The sequence below is a fragment of the Arachis hypogaea genome, chromosome 3, assembly GCF_003086295.3.
Source record: "Arachis hypogaea cultivar Tifrunner chromosome 3, arahy.Tifrunner.gnm2.J5K5, whole genome shotgun sequence".
NCBI classification, from domain to species: domain Eukaryota; kingdom Viridiplantae; phylum Streptophyta; class Magnoliopsida; order Fabales; family Fabaceae; genus Arachis; species Arachis hypogaea.
Genome location: NC_092038.1, coordinates 37,643,311 through 37,668,884, shown reverse-complemented (window position 1 = coordinate 37,668,884; position 25,574 = coordinate 37,643,311). Strand labels below are relative to the sequence as shown.

The 25,574-nt window shown below is 34.7% G+C and overlaps 5 protein-coding genes and 1 pseudogene across 20 annotated transcripts; 4 read left to right on the top strand and 2 right to left on the bottom strand.

Moving 5' to 3' along the window:
• The first annotated feature begins 1,956 nt into the window (after nucleotides 1–1,956).
• On the top strand, nucleotides 1,957–4,514 carry LOC112776296 (callose synthase 3-like; annotated as a pseudogene).
• Nucleotides 4,515–4,779: 265 nt separating this feature from the next.
• On the bottom strand, nucleotides 4,780–6,310 carry LOC112790300 (large ribosomal subunit protein uL3c). The gene is made up of 2 exons (XM_025832631.3): nucleotides 5,794–6,310; nucleotides 4,780–5,277 (listed from the first exon to the last, which is right to left on the bottom strand). The coding sequence occupies exons 1-2, from the start codon at nucleotides 6,308–6,310 to the stop codon at nucleotides 4,988–4,990; spliced, it is 807 nt and encodes a 268-aa protein (XP_025688416.1). The 3' UTR covers nucleotides 4,780–4,987.
• Nucleotides 5,113–11,508, top strand: LOC112790301 (zinc finger protein BRUTUS-like). Of its 15 annotated transcripts, XM_072232819.1 has the most exons (7): nucleotides 6,557–6,696; nucleotides 6,891–7,033; nucleotides 7,327–7,577; nucleotides 8,478–8,707; nucleotides 9,027–9,195; nucleotides 9,315–9,407; nucleotides 10,145–10,939. In XM_072232819.1, the coding sequence occupies exons 5-7, from the start codon at nucleotides 9,096–9,098 to the stop codon at nucleotides 10,222–10,224; spliced, it is 273 nt and encodes a 90-aa protein (XP_072088920.1). In that variant the 5' UTR covers nucleotides 6,557–6,696; nucleotides 6,891–7,033; nucleotides 7,327–7,577; nucleotides 8,478–8,707; nucleotides 9,027–9,095; the 3' UTR covers nucleotides 10,225–10,939. The 15 variants fall into 15 exon arrangements, 6 of the variants coding, with proteins under 6 accessions (XP_072088918.1, XP_072088917.1, XP_072088916.1 ...); XR_003196597.3 differs by lacking the exons at nucleotides 6,891–7,033; nucleotides 10,145–10,939 and adding an exon at nucleotides 5,113–5,442 and having other exon boundaries at nucleotides 5,714–6,696; nucleotides 9,315–9,745; XR_011879809.1 differs by lacking the exons at nucleotides 6,891–7,033; nucleotides 10,145–10,939 and adding an exon at nucleotides 5,342–5,442 and having other exon boundaries at nucleotides 5,714–6,696; nucleotides 7,382–7,577; nucleotides 9,315–9,745.
• Nucleotides 11,509–18,323: 6,815 nt separating this feature from the next.
• LOC112776288 (uncharacterized) lies at nucleotides 18,324–19,967 on the top strand. The gene is made up of 5 exons (XM_025820387.2): nucleotides 18,324–18,348; nucleotides 19,310–19,393; nucleotides 19,499–19,528; nucleotides 19,611–19,716; nucleotides 19,812–19,967. The coding sequence occupies exons 1-5, from the start codon at nucleotides 18,324–18,326 to the stop codon at nucleotides 19,873–19,875; spliced, it is 309 nt and encodes a 102-aa protein (XP_025676172.1). The 3' UTR covers nucleotides 19,876–19,967.
• A 360-nt stretch (nucleotides 19,968–20,327) lies between these two features.
• Nucleotides 20,328–21,661, top strand: LOC112790299 (uncharacterized). The gene is made up of 6 exons (XM_072232821.1): nucleotides 20,328–20,852; nucleotides 20,940–20,964; nucleotides 21,060–21,143; nucleotides 21,238–21,267; nucleotides 21,350–21,455; nucleotides 21,531–21,661. Exons 1-6 carry the CDS (start codon nucleotides 20,424–20,426, stop codon nucleotides 21,595–21,597), a joined length of 741 nt encoding a protein of 246 aa, XP_072088922.1. The 5' UTR covers nucleotides 20,328–20,423; the 3' UTR covers nucleotides 21,598–21,661.
• A 361-nt stretch (nucleotides 21,662–22,022) lies between these two features.
• On the bottom strand, nucleotides 22,023–25,256 carry LOC112790297 (small ribosomal subunit protein eS7). 2 transcript variants are annotated; one of them, XM_025832629.3, is made up of 6 exons: nucleotides 24,848–25,256; nucleotides 24,514–24,598; nucleotides 24,350–24,423; nucleotides 24,138–24,261; nucleotides 22,406–22,588; nucleotides 22,023–22,303 (listed from the first exon to the last, which is right to left on the bottom strand). In XM_025832629.3, the coding sequence occupies exons 2-6, from the start codon at nucleotides 24,586–24,588 to the stop codon at nucleotides 22,184–22,186; spliced, it is 576 nt and encodes a 191-aa protein (XP_025688414.1). In that variant the 5' UTR covers nucleotides 24,589–24,598; nucleotides 24,848–25,256; the 3' UTR covers nucleotides 22,023–22,183. The 2 variants fall into 2 exon arrangements, with proteins under 2 accessions (XP_025688414.1, XP_025688415.1); XM_025832630.3 differs by having other exon boundaries at nucleotides 24,896–25,241.
• Between the last annotated feature and the right edge of the window lie 318 nt (nucleotides 25,257–25,574).

The window sequence follows — 25,574 nt, the reverse complement described above, 5'->3', positions numbered from 1 at the left end:
TACGCTGTTGCCGCCGCTACCTCGACAGGCGGGATCTAACCTTGGCCCCTGCCGGGCGCATATGATCTCATAATCTCAATGAAAAAGTGGTACAGTGGTTTTCAAAACATTTTTAGTACAAGATGAATCCATCACTTCATTCAGAGTCCTAAACTCTTTTCAACCACTGTTCATTCATATTTCAGTTCCTTGATTTCGCATTTCTTTCATCAACCATTCATCATACGTCATCAAGCCTTTCCCAAAACAACAGAAACCTAGTACTTCGTTTGCTAACTTTTTCCAAATAATAGTGTCTAAAACCCTTAAACCATTTCCCATGTTTGAGCACCCAAAAATATGTCCAACCGTCTTAAAAAGGTGTTATAGAAATTTATAACCTCGTCGGGAAGGTAAAATAGTTGAAAACAAAGCAAAATTTGAGAAACAGGGCGTATGCGTCCGCACAGGAGTGTGTGTTCGCATGCCCAGGAAATTTTTTAAAAGTGTGCGTACGCACAGGTTGCAATTTTTTCATTGGTGTGCGCGCGCACAAGCTGTGCCAGCACTGCAGGCAGATTGCTTGCCTCTATGTGTGCAGACGCGTAGGTCTGTGCGTACGCACAGGTCACAATTTTCGCAGAATGTGCGTGCGCACAAGGCTGTGCGTACGCACATACCAGAAAACTCAGAATTCTATAACTTTGCAAAATTTCCAAATTTTCAACACCAACTTTGAATGGTCATAACTTCCTCTTCAAAACTCCAAATTGCACAAACTTTATACCGATTTAAAGGATTTTCAAAGATCTTTAATTATAAACAAATTTCAACTAATTTTTAAAACCGAGGCAAAAGTTATGATCAGACAATGTTCACTAAAATTTCACTTTTACCCAAAATCACAATTTTCACAATTGCTTTGCAAAACACAACCAAAACCAAACCAAACCATTCCAAACTCCACTTTTCATCAAAATCAACCCCTGTATCATATTACACCAAACTTACCACATTTTCCTTCACTTTTTCTTATCCACAACATCAATATCAATATATCTCATATGTCAAACTTCATTAATAATTTTTCAACTACATTACCAATCAATCAATACCAATATCACACTTATAAACATAATTCACTCCTCAACTTTCCAAATCATTTATCCTCATCATACCACTATTAATCATCAATATCAAACTCAAAATCATCATTTCATCAAACATCATCATACAATATCATTCAACCACTCATCAACCAGTCAAATCCAATCCTATCTTTTGGGTCACTAGCTTAAGTGTCCATGAATATTATATACTACATAAAGAAAACCGAAACCATACCTTGGCCGATTTCTAATATGAACCAAATGAGCTTTCAACCAAAATGCAACCACCAATGTAGCTCCAACAAGCACCAACAAGCCCCAAACTCACAATAATCAAGCTATATACATATAAATCCCCACAAAATCAACCTAGGGCTCAACATAAATCAAAAGTTCACAAGAGATAAAAAGCACTTACCTTTCCCAACAGATTTGGATGGCAAAACCCAAAGCTAAGCAAGAATTAGAGTGAACCTAAACATCAAGAATAACAAAAACTTACTTAATCAAAAACTCTAGGTACCCGAAATTTTGGAGAGAAAAATTAGGAGAATTTCTAGCTTATCTCTAGAATTTTTTGGATGGATTTTGTAGAGCTCTTCACAAGAAATGCGTAGCCGCTGACGGAAATCATTATCTTTGAGCCGTTATCTCCACTCACTTTATGCACATCAAACTAGCATATGGTATGATAAACATAACAAACCTTTCTAAAATATAACCTTATAGATTTTGAGCTCACCTTTTTTTTTCTTTTGATAAAATTTTCATTGACTGTCCATTTATTTTTATTTTATCTTCATTGATTATTTACATTTATACATTTTTCTTTTTATGTGATAATTTATCACTGTATCTCAATTTAACCATGCTAGGTATATACTAAAATCAGCCACTAATATAAAATACACATTAAAAATAAATATCCTTACTTCTGCAATTAGATTTTTGTTATATCCTTTTCTTTGCTTTATGTCTTTTAATTTTGTTTTGAACTGAGTTAATTGGAATTGAAATAGGTACTTAGAACAAGGGTAGCTTTAATTTTGATCAGAAACACCTTGGATGTTGTTGTCTTATTGTTCTAAAACTTTCATCTTATTATAGTTGCTGATGTTGTGTTGTTGGTGTTTTGTTTTGTTTTTTTAATTTATCTTCTTGCAATGCCGTCTTTACTATTGGATTTTTATCTGCAGTTCTATTTTTTGTTTTCTTTTCCACCAGGATTCAACTCTACACTGCGGGAAGGCAATGTTACTCATCATGAGTACATACAAGTTGGGAAGGGAAGAGATGTGGGTCTCAACCAGATTTCTATGTTTGAAGCTAAGATAGCTAATGGAAATGGAGAACAAACACTAAGTCGAGACATATACCGACTTGGACATCGTTTTGATTTCTTCAGAATGCTGTCCTGTTACTTCACCACAGTTGGATTTTATTTCAGCACTCTCTTATGTAATCACATGATTTGAATTTCAGTAACATATTATGCAGTTCTTTCTTTTACCTGGTCAATTAGGGGAGCCGATCTAAAAAAAAAAAGCATGCATGTGCACGTTTGTCTCGGCAAACACATAATGGCAACTCCTGAACTTTTAAAGATCAGTAGAACTACCATGCTAGCAAACACTCACTGATGATGCGCTCTAGTTATTTTTTTACCCCATTTTTAGTTTTTCTATACCATGGCTTCTGAACAGCTCCCCTAACTTTGTGCAGATAACTGTTCTCACTGTATATGTATTCCTCTATGGTCGTCTCTATCTTTTTCTGAGCGGGCTTGAAAGAGGTTTGACTACGCAGAAAGCCATTCGAGACAATAATCCTCTTCAAGTGGCTCTTGCTTCTCAATCATTTGTTCAAATAGGATTTTTAATGGCTTTGCCCATGCTGATGGAAATTGGCTTGGAAAGAGGCTTTCGAACAGCACTTAGTGAGTTCATATTAATGCAATTGCATTTGGCCCCTGTGTTCTTCACTTTTTCGCTTGGGACAAAGACTCGCTATTTTGGAAGGACATTGCTCCATGGAGGCGCAAAATATAGACCAACTGGCTGAGGGATTGTTGTTTTTCATGCCAAGTTTGCCGACAACTATAGACTGTACTCTCGCAGCCACTTCGTTAAGGGTCTTGAGCTCATGATATTGCTCGTAGTATACGAACTATTTGGTCATAGTTATAGAAGTGCTGTTGCATTTATCTTGATTACCATATCAATAATGTGGTTATGGTGGGAACCTGGCTCTTCGCTCCCTTCCTGTTTAATCCATCTGGCTTTGAATGGCAAAAGATTGTTGATGATTTGACTGATTGGAATAAATGGATTAGTAACCGTGGAGGTATAGGTGTACCACCTGAAAAAAGTTGGGAATCTTGGTGGGAAGAGGAACAAGAACATCTCCAACATTCAGGACTGCGGGGAATTATAGTGGAGATACTGTTATCATTGCGATTTTTTATTTACCAGTATGGTCTTGTATATCACTTAAATATCACTAAAAGGAACCCAAAAAGTTTTCTGGTAAGTCTTAACCTTTGTTGTTCCCTGTTCCTGTATTTTATCTCACCTCAAACTTGCAAGTTGAGTGGAATAACGTATATTCTTTCTTTGGCTAATCAGGTATATGGCATTTCATGGTTGGTGATCTTTGTGATATTGTTTGTGATGAAGGTTAGTAGCACCTTGCTTTCTGTCCTATAGCTGCATATCATAATTCATATAATTCTGCATGTTTGTTTTTTTTTGGTGTATTTTTTGTTCTATATCTAGCTGCAGCCTTTGGTTATGCATTTATAGTGAAAGTCTCTTTTGTGTTTTAGACAATGGAATGCAACTGCTACTTTCTGATGATCTAAGAGTTTCTGATTTCCTTTTCTCTTGTTTCAGACGGTATCTGTTGGGAGGCGGAAATTCAGTGCAAATTTTCAGCTTGTCTTCCGACTAATCAAGGGATTGATATTCCTAACTTTTGTGTCATTCTTGTCACTTTGATTGCCCTTCAGCACATGACAATGCTGGACATTGTCGTTTGTATTCTTGCCTTCATGCCAACTGGTTGGGGAATGCTGCAGGTGCTTTATTATTACTCTTTCCATCCCCTTCGCACTAAATAAATGTATGTTCTTTTCCGGTCTCGTGCTTTTGGATTTTCATTGTTATTTTTATTTTGCAGATTGCACAAGCATTGAAACCGGTGGTATGGCGTGCGGGATTCTGGGGATCAGTAAAGACTCTTGCTCGTGGTTATGAGAATGTGATGGGTTTGCTTTTGTTCACTCCCGTTGCATTTCTTGCTTGGTTCCCTTTTGTTTCAGAATTTCAAACACGTATGCTCTTCAACCAAGCCTTTGGCAGAGGATTGCAAATTTCCCGTATCCTTGGAGGCCAAAGGAAGGAGCGGTCGTCTCGCAACAAGGAATAGTTTGTCTAAGAAAGCCTTGCTATTTTTATTTTAATAGCCCGAATGGGACGTGGTTAGAGGCTCAGGCTTGATTACTATCAAACATTAATGCAAGTTTTTCTTTTCTAATTTGGTTTTACCTGTTGTCTTCTTTCACGATCTAAACTAAATTATTTAGGCCCTTTGATGTGCATCCTAAAAGGTAGAGGAACCCGAACATGGATGCACTGCCTCACGAGGCTAATGCCTTAACATGAATACTTGTAATTTGTAAATCACTCCAAGGTTGAACAACTCAGAAATTCAGAATAGTTCTCATTGCCGAGAGCACTTCTTCTAGCCGAAATAGCAATACCATTCGTTACCCTTAGGAGAAGGTTCATTTGCACTTCCCACATGCTGAATGACAGGTTTGGAGGAGTTTGATTGAATAACGCTAAGATAATAAACAGGAATGTAAGAAAAACGATAAAAACAAAAAACCATGACAGACATTAATTTTTTGGAATGTTCTTCCCAACAATCTTGGCTGGAGTTATTCGCAGAAGATTCCCTGGCTTACCAGGGACAGCACCTTTGATCATAACCACATTAAGATCCTTATCAATTTTGACAATCTTAAGCTTTCTAATCTTCCTCTTGGTTCCTCCCATCCTACCAGGCATCTTCTTTCCCTTGTATACACGGCCAGGTGTAGTTCCAGCACCGATTGATCCTAGTTGTCTGTGACTCTTAGAACCATGGGTCATTAGACCCCTCTTGAAGTTGTGACGCTTGATTCCACCTGCACAATACTTTAAGATAATTAAGTAATGTTCACCTCTGGCTGAGGGTTGAATGCTACTATCATGCATATCCAAACCATTATCTCACTTGATCTTCGGATTTCTTTTTCAATACCATCACAAAGAACATCACCTCTTGACGAAGGAAAAATAAGAAATTTAAGGTTACTGAATTTAGAAATTTAGGATTTGAAAAATAATCATTTAATGCCAAAGATTAATTAAGAGTATTATTATCTATTTAAAATAATAATTTGGTCTTTCTTCTTAAATTTTATTTAAATAAATATTTTTAAATAATTTTGATGTAATTTAGTCTTTCTTAATAATAGGTAGTCCTTAGGGTTAATTTTCCCTTAATTTTATGAGTATTCTAAAGACGTTGGATAAAAGAATATACATTTATGTTTACTTGCATTTCATATTTTCATTCAGTGTTTTGCCTGAGAATTTGAAAGCATGATTCTCTAAGAGAATGAGCAAAAGCAAATAGCAAGAAAAGAAAAGAAAAGAACCTTGGAAACCCTTGCCGATGGTGGTGCCGGAGACGTCAACAAGATCGCCCTCCTGGAAGATTTGATCGAAGACGAGACGCTGGTTGGGCTGAAAAGCGTCGACGGAGAGAAGGCGAAACTCCTGAAGATGGCGCATGGAGATGGCACCAGCCTTCTGGAGATGACCCATTTCGGGTTTAGTCAATTTTCTGTCCCTCACCCTTTGGTATCCGACCTGGACTGCACTGTATCCGTCAGTTGCTTCCGTCTTCACCTGCGTCACGATATTGCCTTCCTTGAAGCCCACCACCGTCACGGGCACCACCTCTCCGTCGGCTTCGAAGTAGCTCATCATGCCCAGCTTCGTGCCCATCACTCCAACTCCAGCCTCCATGCTCATCGTCACCACCGCTCTTCTCGGCCTCCTGCTGCTCCCCGCTTTCAGTTTCAGAAACGACTTCGACTCCCGATTGCTCAACAAATCTGGGCTCCGCCAGTAACACCCTGATATCGCTGGACAAATCGACATTATTGACATCTCAACTGAACTTCGCTTTACGAGAGGACCCTCAGTTGAAACTCACTTGGGTTATGGAAGCACAGGCGATAAGTTTCTTATCCTTTTTGTTCTGTTCCCCTATAAAATGGATACATATACCCGACCCAAATCCGGGCTTTTAGTTAATGAAAAAGAAAAGTGTTATTTTAGGTTTTAATTTTTTTCTTTTTAAAATTTTAATTATACCCGACCGAGAATCAGCGCGTAAATTGAGCAATGGCAACGATTCCCTCGACATATGCAGAGGCCTCAACGGAATGTGGCAGACCAGCGGAGGCTGGGACCGATCGACCGATACGACGCCGTCCACGCCATGCTCCGCTACGCCGATGCCAGTCTCTCCACCTTCCACATGGCCGATCACTGTAAGTTATACTCTCTCTCTCTCTGACGTGTAGTTTTCCATCTGAATCTGATTATGAATTACAATTAATTAATTAATCAATGGATAAAATATGTTCTTTAGTTAAAGCTGCATTTTGACCTGTGCAATGCATTTTGTTTTTTTTTTTTGGGAGTTTTTTCGTTTTTGGACTGTGTCTTTGAATTCTCCTTGCAGATAGAAAAGGTGTATAGCTGATTACATTTTTCGATACAGAATCCAAATGGTGCTCTTGTTTGTGTGTTCTCTGTCTCTGCCATTTCCTCTTCATATATTTAGGTCAAACTTTGGTCTAGCTCAACGAAAGCTTATTTCTACTGGTATGATAACTAGCTTCAATATTTATGATAACAGGGGGAGCAATTTCGTAATCGCTGCTGCCAGCGATTATGATTTTCTAGTTTTTCATGTCCGAAATCGCTTGATTTATTGCTGTGTTTTTCCTTAATCTTCTATTATTGCTCTTGGAAAGAGTTAGTAGGTGGAAAAAGAAACCGGTGTTGTTTAGTAATTTCTTAATCTTCTGTTATTGCTTTACTTGACACCTTCATACTTTTGGCAAAGATTATTCTGTTAATTTGTCTGCATCAATCCTGTTCGGCTATGGTTTCAGCTTTCGAACATTCTGAGTGAAATATATTATTCTGGAATATTGGTGATTTTTCCAGCCCTTGATATACGTGTGAAGAATGTTGCAAAGACATATTCTCTTGAACACAAGGTGAAAACAATCTTTTTGATCATCTATTTGAGCTGCTAAATTCTTCCACCCACAACGATGAAAGTTTTGCTAGAGAGTTAGCATCCTGCACAGGAGCTTTGCAGACGTCAGTTAGTCAACACATGGCAAAGGAAGAGGAGCAGGTATAAGTTTGTTTACTAGTCCTTACCTTGAATTTCCACTTGGACCTTATAAGATAAATCCAGAATAAGGCAATAGCAAAATGGACTTACTTTTTGCCATTCTTCATCCTAAAGGTACTAATGTTACTTCTTGATTAAACAAGACATTCATTAAAATGATGAGAAAATGACAGGCTACAAAGAGATTAGAGAATAAGGGATCCTCCTTATTCTAAAAGGAATTTAAATACTATTCTTAAATCTTGGAATGTGGGAGGATGCCAAATTGGCCAATGTGGTGGAACTTAGATCCAAATTAATCTTATGATGAGAGGTTTAATAAATTCTAGGACACTAAAGCCATATATGTGTTTCTATTTTTGGGTTTTAAAAATTATTTACTTCACTTGTCCAGTAGAAATGACCCAATACAGGAATTTTTTTTGTGCCCATCCCTTGTTTGGACTCGCGTTGGTTCTGGGCATAGCGTGGGGTTTAGGGGTTGTTGTATTAAATAGCTGGCCAAATGGGATGATAGTACCCTTAAGTTTGGGGCTCAGAGTGATATGGTGCCATCGACTAACATCAACACATCCAGAATATTACTCTGGCATAATGCAATTAGAAAATAGCTAAGTGAGATAGCAGTGGAGACCAGAAAGAAACAAAGTTCAGGGGATTTTACAAATCTATCCTCTTTTAATCAAAGATTGCAGTTCATTGCTGAAGTTTGTATGTTTCATAGGTATCACCTCAGTTTAGCTTACCCAATTATGTTTCTTTTAAAAATTTCCATACTTGATTCATGGTACTGTATGTATTTTTTCTGCAAACTTATAGTATTGTAAATCTGATGTTATTTGAATAGTAAAGACAACCTTCCATGTCTGAGGTATTGATTATTTTTTCCTGGCAATGCAGTTTTGCTGAGGACAAAGTTATTTTTCCAGCAGTAGATGGAGAATTGTCATTTTTTCAGGAGCATGCTGAAGAAGAGGAGGCCAGTTTAATGACTTCCGGTGTTTGATTGAAGGTATTCAAAGTGAAGGAGCAACATCTAATTCAGAAGTTGAATTCTTTTCAAAGTTATGCTCACATGCTGATCATATAATGGAAACCAAGAGAGACATTTCCGTAATGAAGAAGTTCAGGTGAGTCATAAATGTTTATGTGATAATGTTTGGAGGTGTTTGTTGGAAATTCGGAATTAGTTAGCAAATTTGATTTATTCTGCAACATAAAGATTGATATATTTGGTTTGTGGGATATGCATCATATGTTCAAAGTTGATAAATATGACCAATTCTCGTATATATCAGTTAATTAACCGAATTTTATCATAAGTATGACACTGAAAGTTTTTGTTTCATAGTGCATAATTAAATTTTATTCTGTGATTTTGACAAGATAGTTGCAGCACAAGTTACCTTTCAAGGAACGTTAAATGCGCTTAATTGATCTATTCCATAGGTCCTTCCACTTGCAAGAAAGCACTTTAGCTTTAAAAGGCAATGCGAACTTCTGTATCAAAGCTTGTGCATGATGCCTCTGAAATTGATTGAGCGTGTCATTCCATGGTTGATAGGATCATTAACTGCAGAAGAAACAAAGATGTTTCTGAGAAACATGCAGTTGGCAGGTTATATGTCTATTTTAATATATTTGCCTGCTTAAAGAAATGAAATTTCACAATTTCATCCGACAATTTTTCATCCAAAAACAAAAGTCTATATCTGACAATATCCCAATCTGTTTCAGCTCCAGAAATGGATTCTGCTATAGTTACACTCTTCTCTGGGTGGGCTTGCAAGGCTCGTATTGAAGGTCTATGTTTGTCTTCTGGTGCTTCAGGTTGCTGTCCTGTTCAAAGACTTTATTTTATGATTTGTAAGATTTTTCATGAGTGATTTAAACTGCATAAAGGCATAAAAAGCTTGAGATTTATTGACATGTAAATAAGTGCATGTATACCTAGAATAGGCATCAATGAAGGTGATAAAATCTAAAACTCAAATGAGAAATTAGAGGTGCAGGACCCCACACATAAGAAAACACAAGTTGCAATGGAGCATTGTATGTAGAAACAGAATCTGTAAAGGGTAATTTATGCATTTTTGCAACAACACAATTTTCACATACTGAAGGAACAGAATCATGAATTTTATCGGAATATTAGATATTACAATCAATCAGAATTCTCTGAACAATCTTATTAGATGCATGGCCAAGTCTTTTATGCCATAAAGTGAAAGAAGAAGATTTAGTAGACATAACATGTGTGTTAGCAACCATCTTTGTGAATCTTAGAACAGCAACATTGATAAATCTATAAATTCCTCCACTATGATATCCTTGCAAAAGAATCTTCTATGTATACTGGCATTTAACAAAACAAATATAAGCATAAAATTAAAAAAATATATGGTTGTCTTCAGCAAATTTTGAGACAGAAATAAGATTTTTTGTTATTTGTGGAGTATGAATTAATTGGAGTTTGAACCATCTTTTTGAATTAATATCATAAAGAATAGAATTACCAATGTGTGAAATGTGCATACCTGCCACAATACCTACTTTAACTTGTTCAGGCCTATTGTACTCTGATGATGACAAAAGATTGGATGAATGTGGAGTCACATGGTGTGAAGTTCTTGTATCTAGATACTAAGAAGGGTCACATATTGAGGAAGGTACTGCCATGAATGCTATAGGATGATGAAAAGATGAAGATGGAGGTGGTGGTGGATTTGTTGAATTTGGGTTTGGAGATGCAGCAAAATAGGTGGATGCAACTAAGGATAAAGATGGGGTTGAAGGTCTAAAATTTAGAGATTGGGAGGGTAGGGAGTTCTTGATCAAATCTGTGATAGCAATGCTATGCAATGTGGCCAATTCGGCCCCAAAGCTGACATTGTGGTCTTGATGAACCTGAATAGAACCTCCTCCTCTACCAGACCTACCACCCCTACCTCTTCTTCCTCCAGAATTCTGAGCAATGTTAGGAATTAAAGAAAAAGAAGCATGAGTGAGCTGAGCTTGAGCCATCAAATTATCTGAATTTCTAAATATTTCAATCATATCCTCATGTTGTAATATTAGGGCTTCAAATTATGGTAGAGTAAAGTTTTCAAGCTTTGAGTTAACTGTTGTTAGCAGCATCTAATAATCCTCATTGAGTCCTTCAAGAAGGATCTCAATGTGTTCCTCACAGGTCAAGGGACTGCCAAGGGCTGCTATTGAATCTGTCAGGAGTTTGATTTTTGATATGTATGCAGAAGTTGTAAGGCATTTTTTCTTGGTAGCCTTGATCTCTGATTGAGTGTTTCACTCTGAATTTTATGGTCTTGGAAAAGTATTCTTCAATGATGAACCATATTTCATAAGCATAAGTGCAAGATACCATCTTGTTCTTGAATTCTGGCTCTATAGAAGCAAGCAACTACGAGATGAGGTTGTTGTCGTTTTGTCTCCAAATCTTATGAGAGGATGCAGCAGGATTGCTATTTTGATTGGTGACAGAAACATTTTCTGATGGTACACGATCTGCATAGAGGTGATCTTCAAGATCCTGTCCTCTAATTGCTGCTAGTGCTTACTGTCTCCAGGCTTTGAAATTCTTCTCACCAACACCAAGTTTATTAGTAATTAGAGTGAAGGGTCTTTGGTTGAAGGAATTTCATTGCATGTTGGAGATATTAGAATTGTTATTGACATTGGCGTTGGAGTTATCTCCTGAGTTCACCTTTGAGAAAGCCATGGATCTTCACACCTTAGGCTCTTGATACCATGAAGGAATTCTGACTAGCTTGCACCATAAGACAGCCAAGAAGAATGCAGAATAATGCAGAGAAGAAAAGCACAGACTTGATGTAAAAATTCAATTGTGCACTATTTAAAACTAAAAGTAACAAGAAAATCAATAAGATGAAATACTACTACTGAATTCTATTCACGAAACTTGAAAAACATTTTTAGAGAGAGCTAGAGTATACTATTTATACACCCATTGTAACAGAATTAGTAACTACTAATACAACTAGCACCTCAAGAATGAATCTTTAACATAGCTAACTAATAGAATCTGTTTTACTCTCAACAAAACACACACTTTAATATGACAAAAAAGGAGGGGGATACGACAAAGAGTGAGGGACATGAGATTTAAATAAATGTGAATGTTATTTCATATATAAAAAAAAGTAGTAAAAAGTTTGAGTAATATGAGAAAATGAATAAATTTTAGTGCTTAATTATATCTATTAAAGAAAAATAATATTAATATTAAAGACAGAATAATTTATAAAGAGAAATAAATAGCAAAGAGAGATAAAAAAAAACAATAATAATAAAAAGTAAAGAATAAAACTATATTATCTAAAAGAACACGATATAATATATTAAAAGATTATCAAATTTCTCAAAATAATTGTATTCTAATTTTTTATATATTATAAATAAATAATTTTTATTTAGGTGAATTCTATGATATAGAAAAAAAAGATTCTTCTATATGTGTATGTTTGTGTTGTCAAAAGGATAGTGTGACAAGTATTTAGAAAGAGAGTAGTTAAAAAGACAAAATTTGACATGTTGCAGGGTGAAATGTAATGCATTTTATCTTATGTAATATGTGAATGATGATTGATTAAATAGGCTAATTATATTTATGTTAATTAGTTATTAAAAATAATGTTGGGCTGGTATGATTTTTTTTTATTTTTGAACTTTTTGAATGTACACTCTTTTTCCTAGATCATAGTAACATCTGAAAAGAAAATTTTTGAATCAATAAATCTAAGTTAAAGTTAATATAAAAAGAAATCTAAGTTAATAATTTTTCTTTCAAACTCATGTTACTTGGAAAAGAAAATTCAATTAATTATTTTTATTTACATAATAAATATCATTTAAAAAATTAATTTTTACACACAAAAATTTATTAATATTTATTTTAAATTAATTAATAAATGTATAATATATAGAAAAATTATTATCTTTCTTCAACACACTTCTATCGTCTCAAAAAGAAACTAATCATATAATTTTGTTAAATCTGTTCAGACATATTTTTTTTGTTTAATAAAATAACAAATATTAAATATTCACTCAATAACATAGTTTATTCATTGTAAAAAATTAATAATTTAATTATAAATAATAGGTTGCATCTAAAATGTTCCAATAATAACTTGAAGTATTTAATTTTTTTTAGACAATTTTTTTTGAAATATTAATTATTAAAAGATTTTTCTTTTTTTAGTTTTTGAAATTTTTTTTATTTATTTTTTATAAATAACTGTAAATAGATATTTTAATGCAAACAAAATAATAAGATAGCATCTACATAATACCAAAAAAATAACTATGTTTTCTTATATTTTTTTTAGTGTCTACCATGTTTTCCTATATGTCTGGTATTATACAAAATTTGGATGCACATATTTTCAGTGAGTTTAATTTTGATTTATTAACAGTGTAAAATGTGTTTTACACAGTCGTATAATGATATTTGGTATTTTGGATGACAATTCACACCGTCAATATAAAAATTAATTATTTTTATTGATGTAGTGTTACGTCATTAGATGTAAATATAAAATTATTTTATACTAACACTGCATTAAAATTAAATTTATTTTTAGTTTCCTTTTATAACAAAAAACAAAATCTCTTATTACAATTTTCATTCTTAAAAAAAATCAACTTTTCCATAATATATATTCTTTCTTTCTACACCATAAAAATGGCAATATTACAAATGCTATTTTGACATCAATATTTTTTAAATAATTAAATATAAATTTTTTTGTTTTATTAATTAAAAAATAATTTAAATATATAAATAATTAATAACATACTATTTTTATAAGATGTCAAGAATATGTAGTGTTTGAATAATATTTTTTTTATAAATATCTATATGTACCCAGAACAATATTGACAAATATATTAATATAATATTTAAACTAAATATATATAAATATTACCGTTAATTTAAATGTATGTAAATACAGAAAGTTATATGTTTTTTTGTTGGTTAAAAATATAGATACATTTTTATATTTGTGAAATTGACATCAAAAAAGAAAAAAGATATATTAAATAAATATTAATACATTTTTGTGTGTAAAGTTAATATTTTTGGAGAGAGAGAACGTACATTCAAAAAGACCAAAGATAAAAAAATTATACAAGGTCCAATATTATTTTTAATAATTAATTAACATAAATATAATTAGTCTATTTAATCAATACATTATTTACATGTATAAGTGAATTTATGAGTTAAATCCACTTCTTGAGATTCGCAAATTGCACTAATTTAGTTTACAAAATTTCAATTGCTCTAATTTAATTTTTCATATTTAAAAAATTGTACCATGTTAATTCATGTATATTTTCCGTCACCGGAGTACTAACGTTGTGAGTGACGTGGCTTACTTTTTGTGAAGAACTAGCAGAGTAAGTGTAATTGCACCAATTCGATCATTTTTTTCTCTTTATAACTTAAACCAGAAAATACTCATAATCATCTTCTTCTTCTTTTGGATAAAATATTGAACATAATGTATTTGGTATAGTTTAAATTGAATACATTTGGATTGTAGCGAGCACAGATGAATCTAAATATGGGGCAGTGACAAGAACAGAAACAGATCAGTCATAGAAGATTAAGGATGGTAGACACTTGATGGACTTGATGCAAAGCTTATTTTAAATCCACTTCGACTTGCATTTGAGACAGAACTTGACAATTTTAAATTCTACTTTGGATTGTCTTCATGTATGTGCATCTGTTTTTGATGTTGTTGAATGAGTTGTTAAACTAGTTCTTATAGCTATTATGATGCGGAAAAAGTTCAGGAATTAAAATAATTCAGCTATAATTAGTAAAAAATTTCCAAAATTGACTTCATTTATATAACCTCTTTACATATTATTTTTTTTTATCTCACTCTTTTATCACGCAATCTATCACACATTATATGGTCCCCACATGTCAATGATGATAATATATCCCTAACTATTAGGATATAACCTAATCATATATTAATGATACCTTTTATTATTTGATTATCATACTATTTCAGTAAAGACAAATCACAATCATATATTTTAATTGATCATGGTGATAATACTTTCAAATTCTTTTTTGAAAAGGAAAATGATTTAATCTGGTGGAGAAAGAGATACCATGGCTATTCAAAAGCTATATCTTGAATATTAAAAGATGGTCAATGAACATGAAAATGGTGAAGGATAATTTTTGTTTTGTTCCAATCTGGATCCAATTATGGGAGCTGCTAGAGTATTATAAAACAAAGAAATTGAAAAGAAAAATTGGATAATTTCTCGGTGTTGTTCTTGATTTGGGTATCTTTCTTGTCAAAGAAAAGGAAGTGAGGATAGTGAAGGTGAGAATCTTCTCAGATGTAACTCAGAAATTGGAGCAATTGGTAAAAATTGCAGGTCCTAATGGTAGAGTAATAACAGTTCAACTGCAGTATAAAAGAATAGGATGCATTTGTTTCTTATGTGGCCATTTAGGTCATGAGACTCGGAGTTGTTCTAATACTCAAGAAGGTGGTAATAAATATAATAGCCTAGAAGGTGAATGGGGGGAGTAGTTGAAGACAGACCAAACAAAAAAAAGAATTGAGGCTATGAAAGAAAACACTAATTCTAGTAACCCGAGATTTGGCTGACAACAGGGAGAGAGATCGAAGAAGCCTAATTCAGTGTGTTTGCTTCGGAGTTTAGAAGCCTTATCAATGGAGGAAAAAGGGAGAGGTAACCAGGATGGACAACCTCTAATATTGCAGACTAGGAGAGGCAATAATAATATGCACAACGAGGTTACAATGGTGGTTCAACAACAAGGGCCAATAAAAAATACAATCACAGAAGATAGCGAGCAGAATCTCAATCAGTCACTCAAGGCCATTTAGTTTTTTTTCTCAATAAACAATTAGCCTTGCAGTGAAAAATTTACATTCTAATCAGAACCGAGATATAAGAGGTACTTAAGCTGGGGTTTCAACTAATAGACCAAAACTCAAGCATTTGAGTATTGTGGTGGGGAAAAATTTAGTAGCAAGAACTAAACGAATATACTCTGAACTCAAAGAGAGAATAGGTAGCAGGGAGATAATATGGAGGATATGATCATGGCTGAAATGGGGGAGGGTGCCAACCTACAATTCGCAACCTAACTCAATGAAGATGCTCTTCTGGAACTGTCGGAGTTTGGAGAAGACCCTAGCAGTTCACAATATTAAAGAAATTTGTCAATTCCATTCCCCCGAAGTACTATTTCTCTATGAAACTAAAAATAATGCTTCATTTGTTTGGTTAGTGTGACAAATTGGGCTTAAAAAACTCTTACTGTATTGACCCTCAAGATACAATTGGGGGTTTGGAACTTGCTTGGAATGATGAATTTGAAATTTTAGTGATTAAGTCTACGGATTTCTTTATACATTATAGCTAGTTGAATTCTAGCAATAGCAAATTATGGAATATGGTGGCTGTTCATTTTCATAGTAAGAAAAATCTCAGAAATCATCAATTTGAAAAGGTAACCCAAATTCTTTCTCCAATGTTCATATTTTTTAGTAAACTCAAACAGTGTCGTCACAACATTGTTCAGTAGCATATTAGCAATCAAAGCAATTCGGTGAAACTGATTCAAGAGACAAAGGTAAAGCTAGAAGCTGAAAAAAGCAAAGAATGGCCTGACAAACAGAGCTACTATCCTCCTTTTGGAATCCACCCTATAAGATTCTATAAAGAAAGAGGAATGGTATTGGAAGAAGTCTACAATGAAGTAATTACAATGGGGAGATCAGAATACTAGATTCTTCTACTCCAAGTTTAGAATGCATTCTAGACACAACCAAATTGAAAGGTTGAAAGATATGAATGGTGAGTATTATTTAGAAACAACTGGTATTGGCAGAATTTTTCAATCTTTCTACGATGAATTGTTCACTACTTCTAATCCAGATAATCTTATTGAAGTTTTGGAGGGTTTGACAACTAAGGTGACAAGTAGAAAAAACTGCATTCTTACAATACCAATAACTGAAGAAAAACTTAAATATGCTATTTTTTATCAGTCTCTTAACCAAAATCTTCAGTAGGTTTCATAATTACTTCAGACTGGTGGTCATTGGAATCCATCACTGATTAACACCTATTTTTTTTCTTTCTGTAGCTCAAAATATACTTAGCACTAGAAAAAATTAAGGCCTAGACAAATTAATATGGAGTAAAGAAAAGAGTGGTTCTTACTACGTGAATTCTGGTTATGCAGTTGCATTCAGATTTTTTCACGTCCCAATAGAATTTTTACCCTATCTACGAGTTATTTAATGAGGGACAGAAGACTCTTCCGAGCCTTGGTCGATTATGCACAAGGGAAGAAGATCAAAACTTTGACTACTATTGAAGGATTCGAGACTTCGAGGTAAAAGAGGCTCTAAAGCAGATGAAAAATGGCAGGGCAGTTGGACCTGATAATATCCCGATTGAGGTTTGGAAGGGTCTTGGAGAAAAAGGTATCAACTGGCTAACCAAACTTTTTAATGAGATTTTAAGGTCAAAGAAGATGCCTGATGAGTGGAGAAAGAGCACCTTGGTACCTATTTACAAGAATAAGGGGGATATACAAAGTTGCGGAAACTATAGAGGGATTAAGCTTCTGAGTCATACTATGAAGTTATGGGAAAGGGTGATAGAACGGAGGTTGAGAAAAGAGACACAAGTAACAGAGAACCAATTTAGATTTATGCCAGACAGATCTACCACTGAAGCGATATACCTATTAAGAAGGATGATGGAGAGGTATCGTAGTAATAAAAGGGATCTACATATAGTGTTTATTGATTTGGAAAAAACGTATAATAGGGTACCAAGGGAGGTCTTATGGAAGGTTTTAGAAAAGAGGAGAGTAAGGATCACATATATTCGGGCAATTAAAGACATGTATAATGGGGCACAACTAGTGTGAAGACTCAAGGTGGTGTGACAGAGGAATTTTCTATTGGTATAGGATTGCACTAGAGATCATCCTTAAGTCCATACCTTTTCACATTAGTCTTGGAAGTACTCACAGAGCACATCCAAGAGCCTGTGCCATGATGCATGCTTTTTGCCGATGATATCGTCTTTATAGGAGAGTCAACGGAAGACCTAAATAAGAAGTTGGAGTTATGGAGAGAAGCTTTAGAAGTGTATGGTCTGCGCATAAGCCGTAGCAAGACGGAATATATGGAGTGTAAGTTCAGTCTGAGAAGGGAAAACCCCAATATAGAGGTGAAGATTGGAGAAAACATCCTACGAAAAGTTAAAAGTTTTAAGTATCTTGGGTGTATCATACAGGATAATGGAGAGATTGAACATGATGTAAATCATAGGATCCAAGCAGGTTGGTCAAAATGGCGGAGTGCATCTGGTTTTATATGCGACAAAAAAGTGCCTCTAAAACTTAAAGGTAAATTCTATCGCACCGCTATAAGACCTATGCTGTATGGTACGGAGTGTTGGGCGGCTAAAGGGGAGCACGAACATAAGCTGAGTGTGGTAGAGATGAAGATGTTGAGATGGATGAGTGGTCATACGTGATTGGATAAAATAAGGAATGAAGATATAAGGGAGAGAGTTGGAGTAGCACCCATTGTGGAAAAGATGGTTGAATCGCGTCTCAAGTGGTTTGGACATGTGAAAAGAAGACCGATAGAACATCCAGTCAGAAGGGTGGATGAGATGGAAGATGGAAAAAGGGCGAAAGGTAGAGGAAGACCTAAGAAGATCATCCATGAGGTGGTCAAACAAGATCTACATGTCAATGGTCTCTCTGTAGACATGATACATGACAGAGCATAATGACGTCGTTTGATTCATGTAGTCGACCCCACTTAATGGGACAAGGCTTTGTTGTTGTTTGTTGTTGTTGTAGTTTTCACCTAGAAGATGATTTGGAAGTCAATTTGGTCCATCAAAGCCCTAGCAAAAGTTAAGCTCTTCGTTTGGAGAGCTATCTATGGAGACATTTCGGTGAATCAGCGCACTGAACTAGAATCCTCAATTTCTCAATCATATGTCCTAAATGTAAGAATGCTCCAGAATTAGTCATAGACTGCTTAATTAATTTTTTACAGGCATCAAAGATTTGACAAGACTAGGAGCAATGAACGCACCTACTATAGAATCTAGGGGTGGCAACGGGTGGGTAGGGCAGGTTTTTGCTCTACCCGACCCCGCCCCGCCTTACAATAATTCGCATAAAATCCACCCCGCTCTTACATGTGGGTAGTAAATGGTTGAACCCTAACCCGCTCTAGCGGGTACCCGCCCCTATAATTATTAAAATCTAATAAATAAAATTAAATTTTAAAATTTATATAACCATCATCACATAGATAATATAAATTAAAGTAAAATTTTAAATATGATACAATATTATCAATTATTAGACTAATTATTTTACATATATTACACATATTATGTATTAAAATTATATATATATATATATATATATATATATATATATATATATATATATATATATATATAGGGGCAGGTAGTACTTAAACTCGGTCCCGTCCCGCTCCACCTAAGAACCCGCCCCGCTAGAAACTCGCCGGTAAGGGTGGGGTGGGTATCCGCGAGTTTGGGTAGTGATGCCGCCCCTAGTAGATATAATATTCTTGTATACTTAAATATATATTCTTTGTTGAGGCCTCGATCAGGATTTATCATTTTCCTTGGAATAATATGGATTCTGCAAGAGACAACCAAAGTTCGAATACTACGATATGTTATCTTGTTCATAGGTAAATACCAAATACGGAGATTCACAATTAGCTTCAGTCAGTTAGGAATGTGACAATTTTCATTCACATTTTATATTACTAACAACTTGTAAAATAAAAATGCAGGTGTGATGAACAGCTTGTTTTCTGTTTATGGTATGTGTTTGAGGACTACATGATCCAATTTATTGATAATCTGGTGATACATTATTCTTCCTTATATGAAAATAAATTGCAGATATCTATGATGACTTGATATCGCGTCGAGTGCATTCGAGTGATGCAGAGAAATTCGCACAGGAGTGCCCTTGCCCTTGTTCTGGTGTTGGATGGGGTGTTATTTGGTGAGTGTATTTATTTGATTTGCTTAGCTTAGCTTAGCTTCTTCTAATGATTGGATTAATTCATAATCTACTTGATGGGTTGCATTTCATTTCAGGGGTTTGATATCATTTGTGTTTCTATGCGGAGCTGTGTACCTGGGTGCTGTCATCTTGTCCTAACGCAGACTCAATCTCATTTTCACCAAACCCAAAACCAAAAGTTCCATTTGTAAAGTGGAAACAAGACTCTGCTTTCACTTCAGAAGAAAAGACAAGAAATATGTACAATTCATTAAGGACAATGTTACCGATGATTATTTCCTTCACAATCTACTCTGTATTATAGCCTTTACTATCGCTGATTATTATCTGCATAAATTAAAATAATCTATTGACTCTTTATTTTAAAATTAAAAAAAAAGAATTGTTTTTCAAAAATATGAATTTTTGAAAATATAATGCTAAATATTTTTAGAATATTAGTTTTTCAAAGTAAGTTTTTCAACTCCATAAATGTTAGAATATTCGTTTCTCATCCTTAAATTACTACTAATTATAGATAGAATAGCAACTTCCAACAGCATTACAAGATAACATAGATTGTGCATCAAGGAAATACGGTTAGTATGTTGTAGTGCAAGGCTCTCTTCAACACACAAACAGCTTTAATATAATGAAGAAGAAGAAGAAGAAGACATTCACATTGTTGAATTGATATCAAGAAAGAGATGTCGCGGATACTCAATTGGGACGAGTTATCCCAAGCATCCACGTGGCAGTTCAAAAAGTGCTGCAATAAGGAGCAGGTGGCGTTCATGATCACTGTCTCTGTTTACAGCATCGTGATTTTGGTGCTATGGAGAACCTTCTTGCTGAAACCGTTTAAGCTTATAACGGTATTTCTGCATGAGTTAAGCCATGCCTTAGCTTGTGTTCTAACATGTGGCAGTGTGGAAGGAATGGAGGTTCATTCCAACGAAGGCGGAGCCACCAAGACCCGCGGAGGCTTGTACTTATGCATCTTGCCAGCTGGATATCTTGGTTCATCATTTTGGGGCATGCTCTTCATCCTTGCATCCACCAACCTTGTTTCTACCAGAGTTGCTGCTGCTTTTTTCATTGCTGCTCTTTTTCTTGTCCTCTTCATTGCAAGAAATGTATGTATAGGATCTCATCTTATTCAGTTCTCATCTCTCATTTTAATAGATTGATGAATGTAACCTTTATTGTTGATGTTCATGCAGTGGAGTCTTGGAGGAATATGTGTTGGTAGGCATGTACTTTCCATATAGTGCATCATCATGATCATATATATATATATATATATATTCTTAGCATTATTTCCTTGTGTTGCTTGCTCTCAGGATTTATAATATTCATGGGAGGAACATGGTATCTGCAAGAGACAACCCCAGTTAAAATACTACAATTCATTATCTTGTTCATAGGTCACATTTTCTTTGAAGCACGGTTTATTTTATTTAATGGAACCCTTGATGCAGTTTTCAGTTTTCATTTGTCTTGTATATAATCAAAATGCAGGTGTAATGAACAGCTTGTTTTCCATTTATGGTACGTATTTGGAGATATCGAATTGGTGAATTACATCACATTCTTGATTGTATGATGAAAAACTAATGAAAGGATAATGCAGATATTTATGATGACCTCATATCGCGAAGAGTAAATACAAGTGATGCAGAAAAATTTGCGGAAGTGTGCCCTTGTTGCTGTAATGGCGTTGGATGGGGTATCGTTTGGTGAGTATATCTTGTTATGTTTGATCAGATTTTGAAGGAGAAAACAATGAATTTTTACTCATCATGTCATTGCAGGGGTTTCATATCAATCGTATTTCTTTGTGGAGCTATGTATGTGGCTACCGTGATCTTGTCACAATGAGCCAGATTCTAATTCTTCAATATTCGAATGACAACTCAACTGCTGTATACATATCATGATATCAAGATTCTCGGGTCATTTCAAAGTACACATGTCCATTTTTTACCCATCTATCTACTCATAAAGAAAAATGCTATATGTTTGTTGGGTATCTTGTCAAAACTAGTTCCGGCAAAACCGCAAAAGGCATTAGGAGTGCATGTGAATATGGAACTACCTTATTTTGTCATCAAAGTAATTCCTCTCTAAAACGAACACAAGGGAACATCTTTCATTCATAACATAAAGTGGAACGGTTTTCACATTCTTTTATTCACCAAGATTTTATTACTGTTCTTTTTCTGCTTATATGATGATCTGATTAGTGACATCAAATGGAGTTGCTTCTCAACAAGAAGCTTTTCTAAAAATTATACACCTGCGAATAAATTAAACTTTTTATCGGAGCATAAAAATTAGATACTACATTGTCAAAAACCAGTAATACGAGAAGAAAACATGCTCAAGCAAAAAATAAGTTAGGCAAAATTTTAACAAGCATTAATCATATGCAATTCTGAAAACAAATTCCAAGCTAACACTGAATCTAATTCTCTGCTATGGGATACTCGAACACAACATCTTTGCCAGACAGCTTCCTGTACACAGCAGAAAAGGTCTCCAACTTGTACTCCGTGTTGTTTCGCTCCTTTGGATCCAAGAAAACCTATCCCCATAAAAAGCACCAATGAAACATTTTATTAGAATTTAAAATATAAGAATGATTCAAGAGATGAATAAAAAGTTTTGTTGAAAGCAAAGGCTTTACCTTCATAACTTTGGATCCATCCAGTCTATACCTCACACGCTTTCCAACAATCTCAGCAGGCAATACAATGTCCTCCATCATTGCCTCGTGAACAGCAGTCAAGGTGCGGGTTCGGGGGCGTTGAACGGCAGAACCCTTCTTTGGAGGTCTCACTATCCTCCGGGTGGCAAGCAAGACTACATCCTACAGGATTATGAGGAGTCCATTAACAAGATATAGCTACTTTAAGAAGTTAGATCAGAGAAGACATCGATAAGATTAACCAGGTAAAAAGTGTATTAAATGGGCAACTATTTGTCTACTTTTAAGGAGCTAATGAAGGAATTGACACTTTCTCAGGAAGAGGGAGTACTTAGCCATATCATGTTGACACCAAACAAAATTAATTCCCAACCATAACATATGAAGTTGATAAGACATGCAATCCTCCTCATAGCGTTTATCCAATCAAGTATTAAACGACCCAGGATTACCATTCAATGAGCAGTAAGTTGCACCAAAACGCATGGTATATTAGTAAATCTAGATAAAGTAGTAAGGTAGTAGATTGGTGCTGAGATTAACAAAGGACAGCCCGGTGGATAAGCATCCAGCGTAAACGCAGGGTCTGAGAAGGGCCACACCACAAAGGGTGCAATGTATGCAGTCTAGCCCGCTAATTACAAACTTCTCAAGTTATAGATGATGCCACCGAGGCAATAGTTACATCAGAATGGTTTAGGCATAAACAAGATATAAATTATACCATCTAGTGAGAAGATGATGATGATAATAAGCAAAAATAGAAAAAGGGGGAAAAGAGATGCAAAATTAAATGAGAAAAGGGTAATAAAAAGATGGGGGCCATAAGAAGTGTATCCTGAAAGTGAGGTCTGAAGATGGTTCCTAGTTTCATCAAACTTGAGAGCAGAGTAACACAGAGTAGTTCTCTCATTCTCATATCTCCACTCTCAATCAAACAATTATGACTATGGAAGAAGGAAGTGTTGGGAGTGAGGAGTACACACAAGATGCAACAGTGAATATTAAAGGAAAACCTGCTCTTAGATCCAAACGTGGTGGTTGGAAAGCTTGCTCCTTTGTTGTTGGTAACTCCCCTTTAATTTCCCCTCTCATTATAAAAACTTGCAACTTTCATAGATTAATAGAAAGTTTAATTGCTCATTTTTATCAACTAGGACGTAGTTTCTTTGTCATGTCTCTTAAAATGTGGGACAGAGTAGTGATTGTTCTTTTTCTCTTCTGCATCTTCGATTTCTTTCTTGTTGCTACTAATAACATGCATTTTTGTTTGTTTTGAAAAGTATACCAATTACCAACTATTAGTTATTATGAGAAGTAATGGGTCTGTATTTTTCAAAACCGTTCATAATCTGCACCTTTCTCTGCAACTCCAACATGTATGTTGATGCAGTACCTACTTATAGAGTCTCATGACTTTTTAATCATACCAAACTTATTCCAATCATCAAAGTAATGAACAATGAACATTGAACATTTTTTGGCTTATTTTAATGTATTATTATTGGTTACATGATTGCATATCTTAATAATAAAGTAAAGTAAATTAATAATAGAAGCCATGCGACTGTTTATTTTTCTTCCCTGCAGTTGATACTTGATAATATCCATTGACTTCTGTCAGAGGTTACGTATAAATAATAAATGTAAAACTAGGTTATACGACTTTTGTCTACACTCAACACAGGAAAAATGTTAAGGGTTTGCTAACCTTGCCGCTAAACTTCTTCTCAAGCTCCCTAACAAGCTTAACATGAATCTTCCTGAAGCCTTTCCTCAATCTGTAAGGGACATGGATAACAACAGCCTTGCGGTTCCCAGAAACATCAACTTGACTGCAGATTAAGGAAAATGCTATCCATAAGACATACTTAAATCAAATAAACCTTCATGCTCAGAGAAGCATGTAAGAGAGATCCTTACACTGCGGAATTAATATATAAATCCTTGAGGTCACTCTTAAGATCTTGGTTGGTGTTTTCAAGATCAAACAATGCCTGCAATAACAAAGGTTGAATGCCCTCAGTGGCTGTAATTAATACCAATTAGCAATATTTCATATTTCAATGGCAATCTCAAAATCAAACCTGCCCAACTGACTCTTCAAACTCAGTTGGCTCAGCATCCTTGTCTTTGTGGATTTTTTTCCTTGATGTGAACATCTTCACAACTCTACACAAACAAAAGGAATCATAAAATGGTACAATTAAGTTATAGCTTTATAAACAAAAAAGAAAAAAAATGCACAATCAGAAGAAAGAAAAATAGGGCAAACATCAAATTGACCATACAAGAAATCATCTTAACAATTTTGAATCAGCAATATAGCATTAAAGAATGTTTCTTGAAATTTTGACTGATTTCTGTAATCGATTAAAAGAATGAGGGAAAAGTAGAAGCTTTGTTGAATAGAAGAGGGACCTGAGCAAGATGCAGGCGACGGAGATTTGTGAAAGGAGTGAGAGTCACCTGCTCTGAGTTTGCAGCAAAGAGAAAAGGTTGCATTGATACCGCGCCTTCAAGCCCGCTGTTTTGCTCCTCTGCTTCCGAGGATGACGACTACGATTCGTTCAATATTGCAAACCTCGTGTTCTATGGGCCTTAAACCCTTTCAATATTTTTGGTAGGGATATGCTAAACAACTTACATGGGCTTTGTGTTTCACAGGCCTATGAAAATGGAAGTCAAAAAATAAAACGCTTCTATGTTTACCTGAAAGGTTCATCCTACCGTGCTGAAAAGAATTTTTTTCTGCCGCTGCTGAAAGTATGTGGCATGGTGAAGGAAAAGACGTGTGGTTTTGCTGCTTTCAAACTGCCCATAATTTCTGCGTCAAAACTGATGGTGATATATACTGGAAATTTGGTTAGATGATAATAATCTTTTATTAATGATACTAGTTATGTTATTGGGCCTATTTTTGAGAACTCAGTAAATATTTGATTTTATTGTTTTATATTATATTATGGAACAAAAATAAAGTGAACATAAAGTGAACATAATTACGGTTTTTATTTTACATTTTGGACCATGAAATATGTTTTTGGACATGAACATGAAATTAGATAATAAAAATACTATTACAGTAGTAATAAATAGTAAAAATATATCATAAAAAAAAAATAGTAAAAATATAAAACTAAAGAAA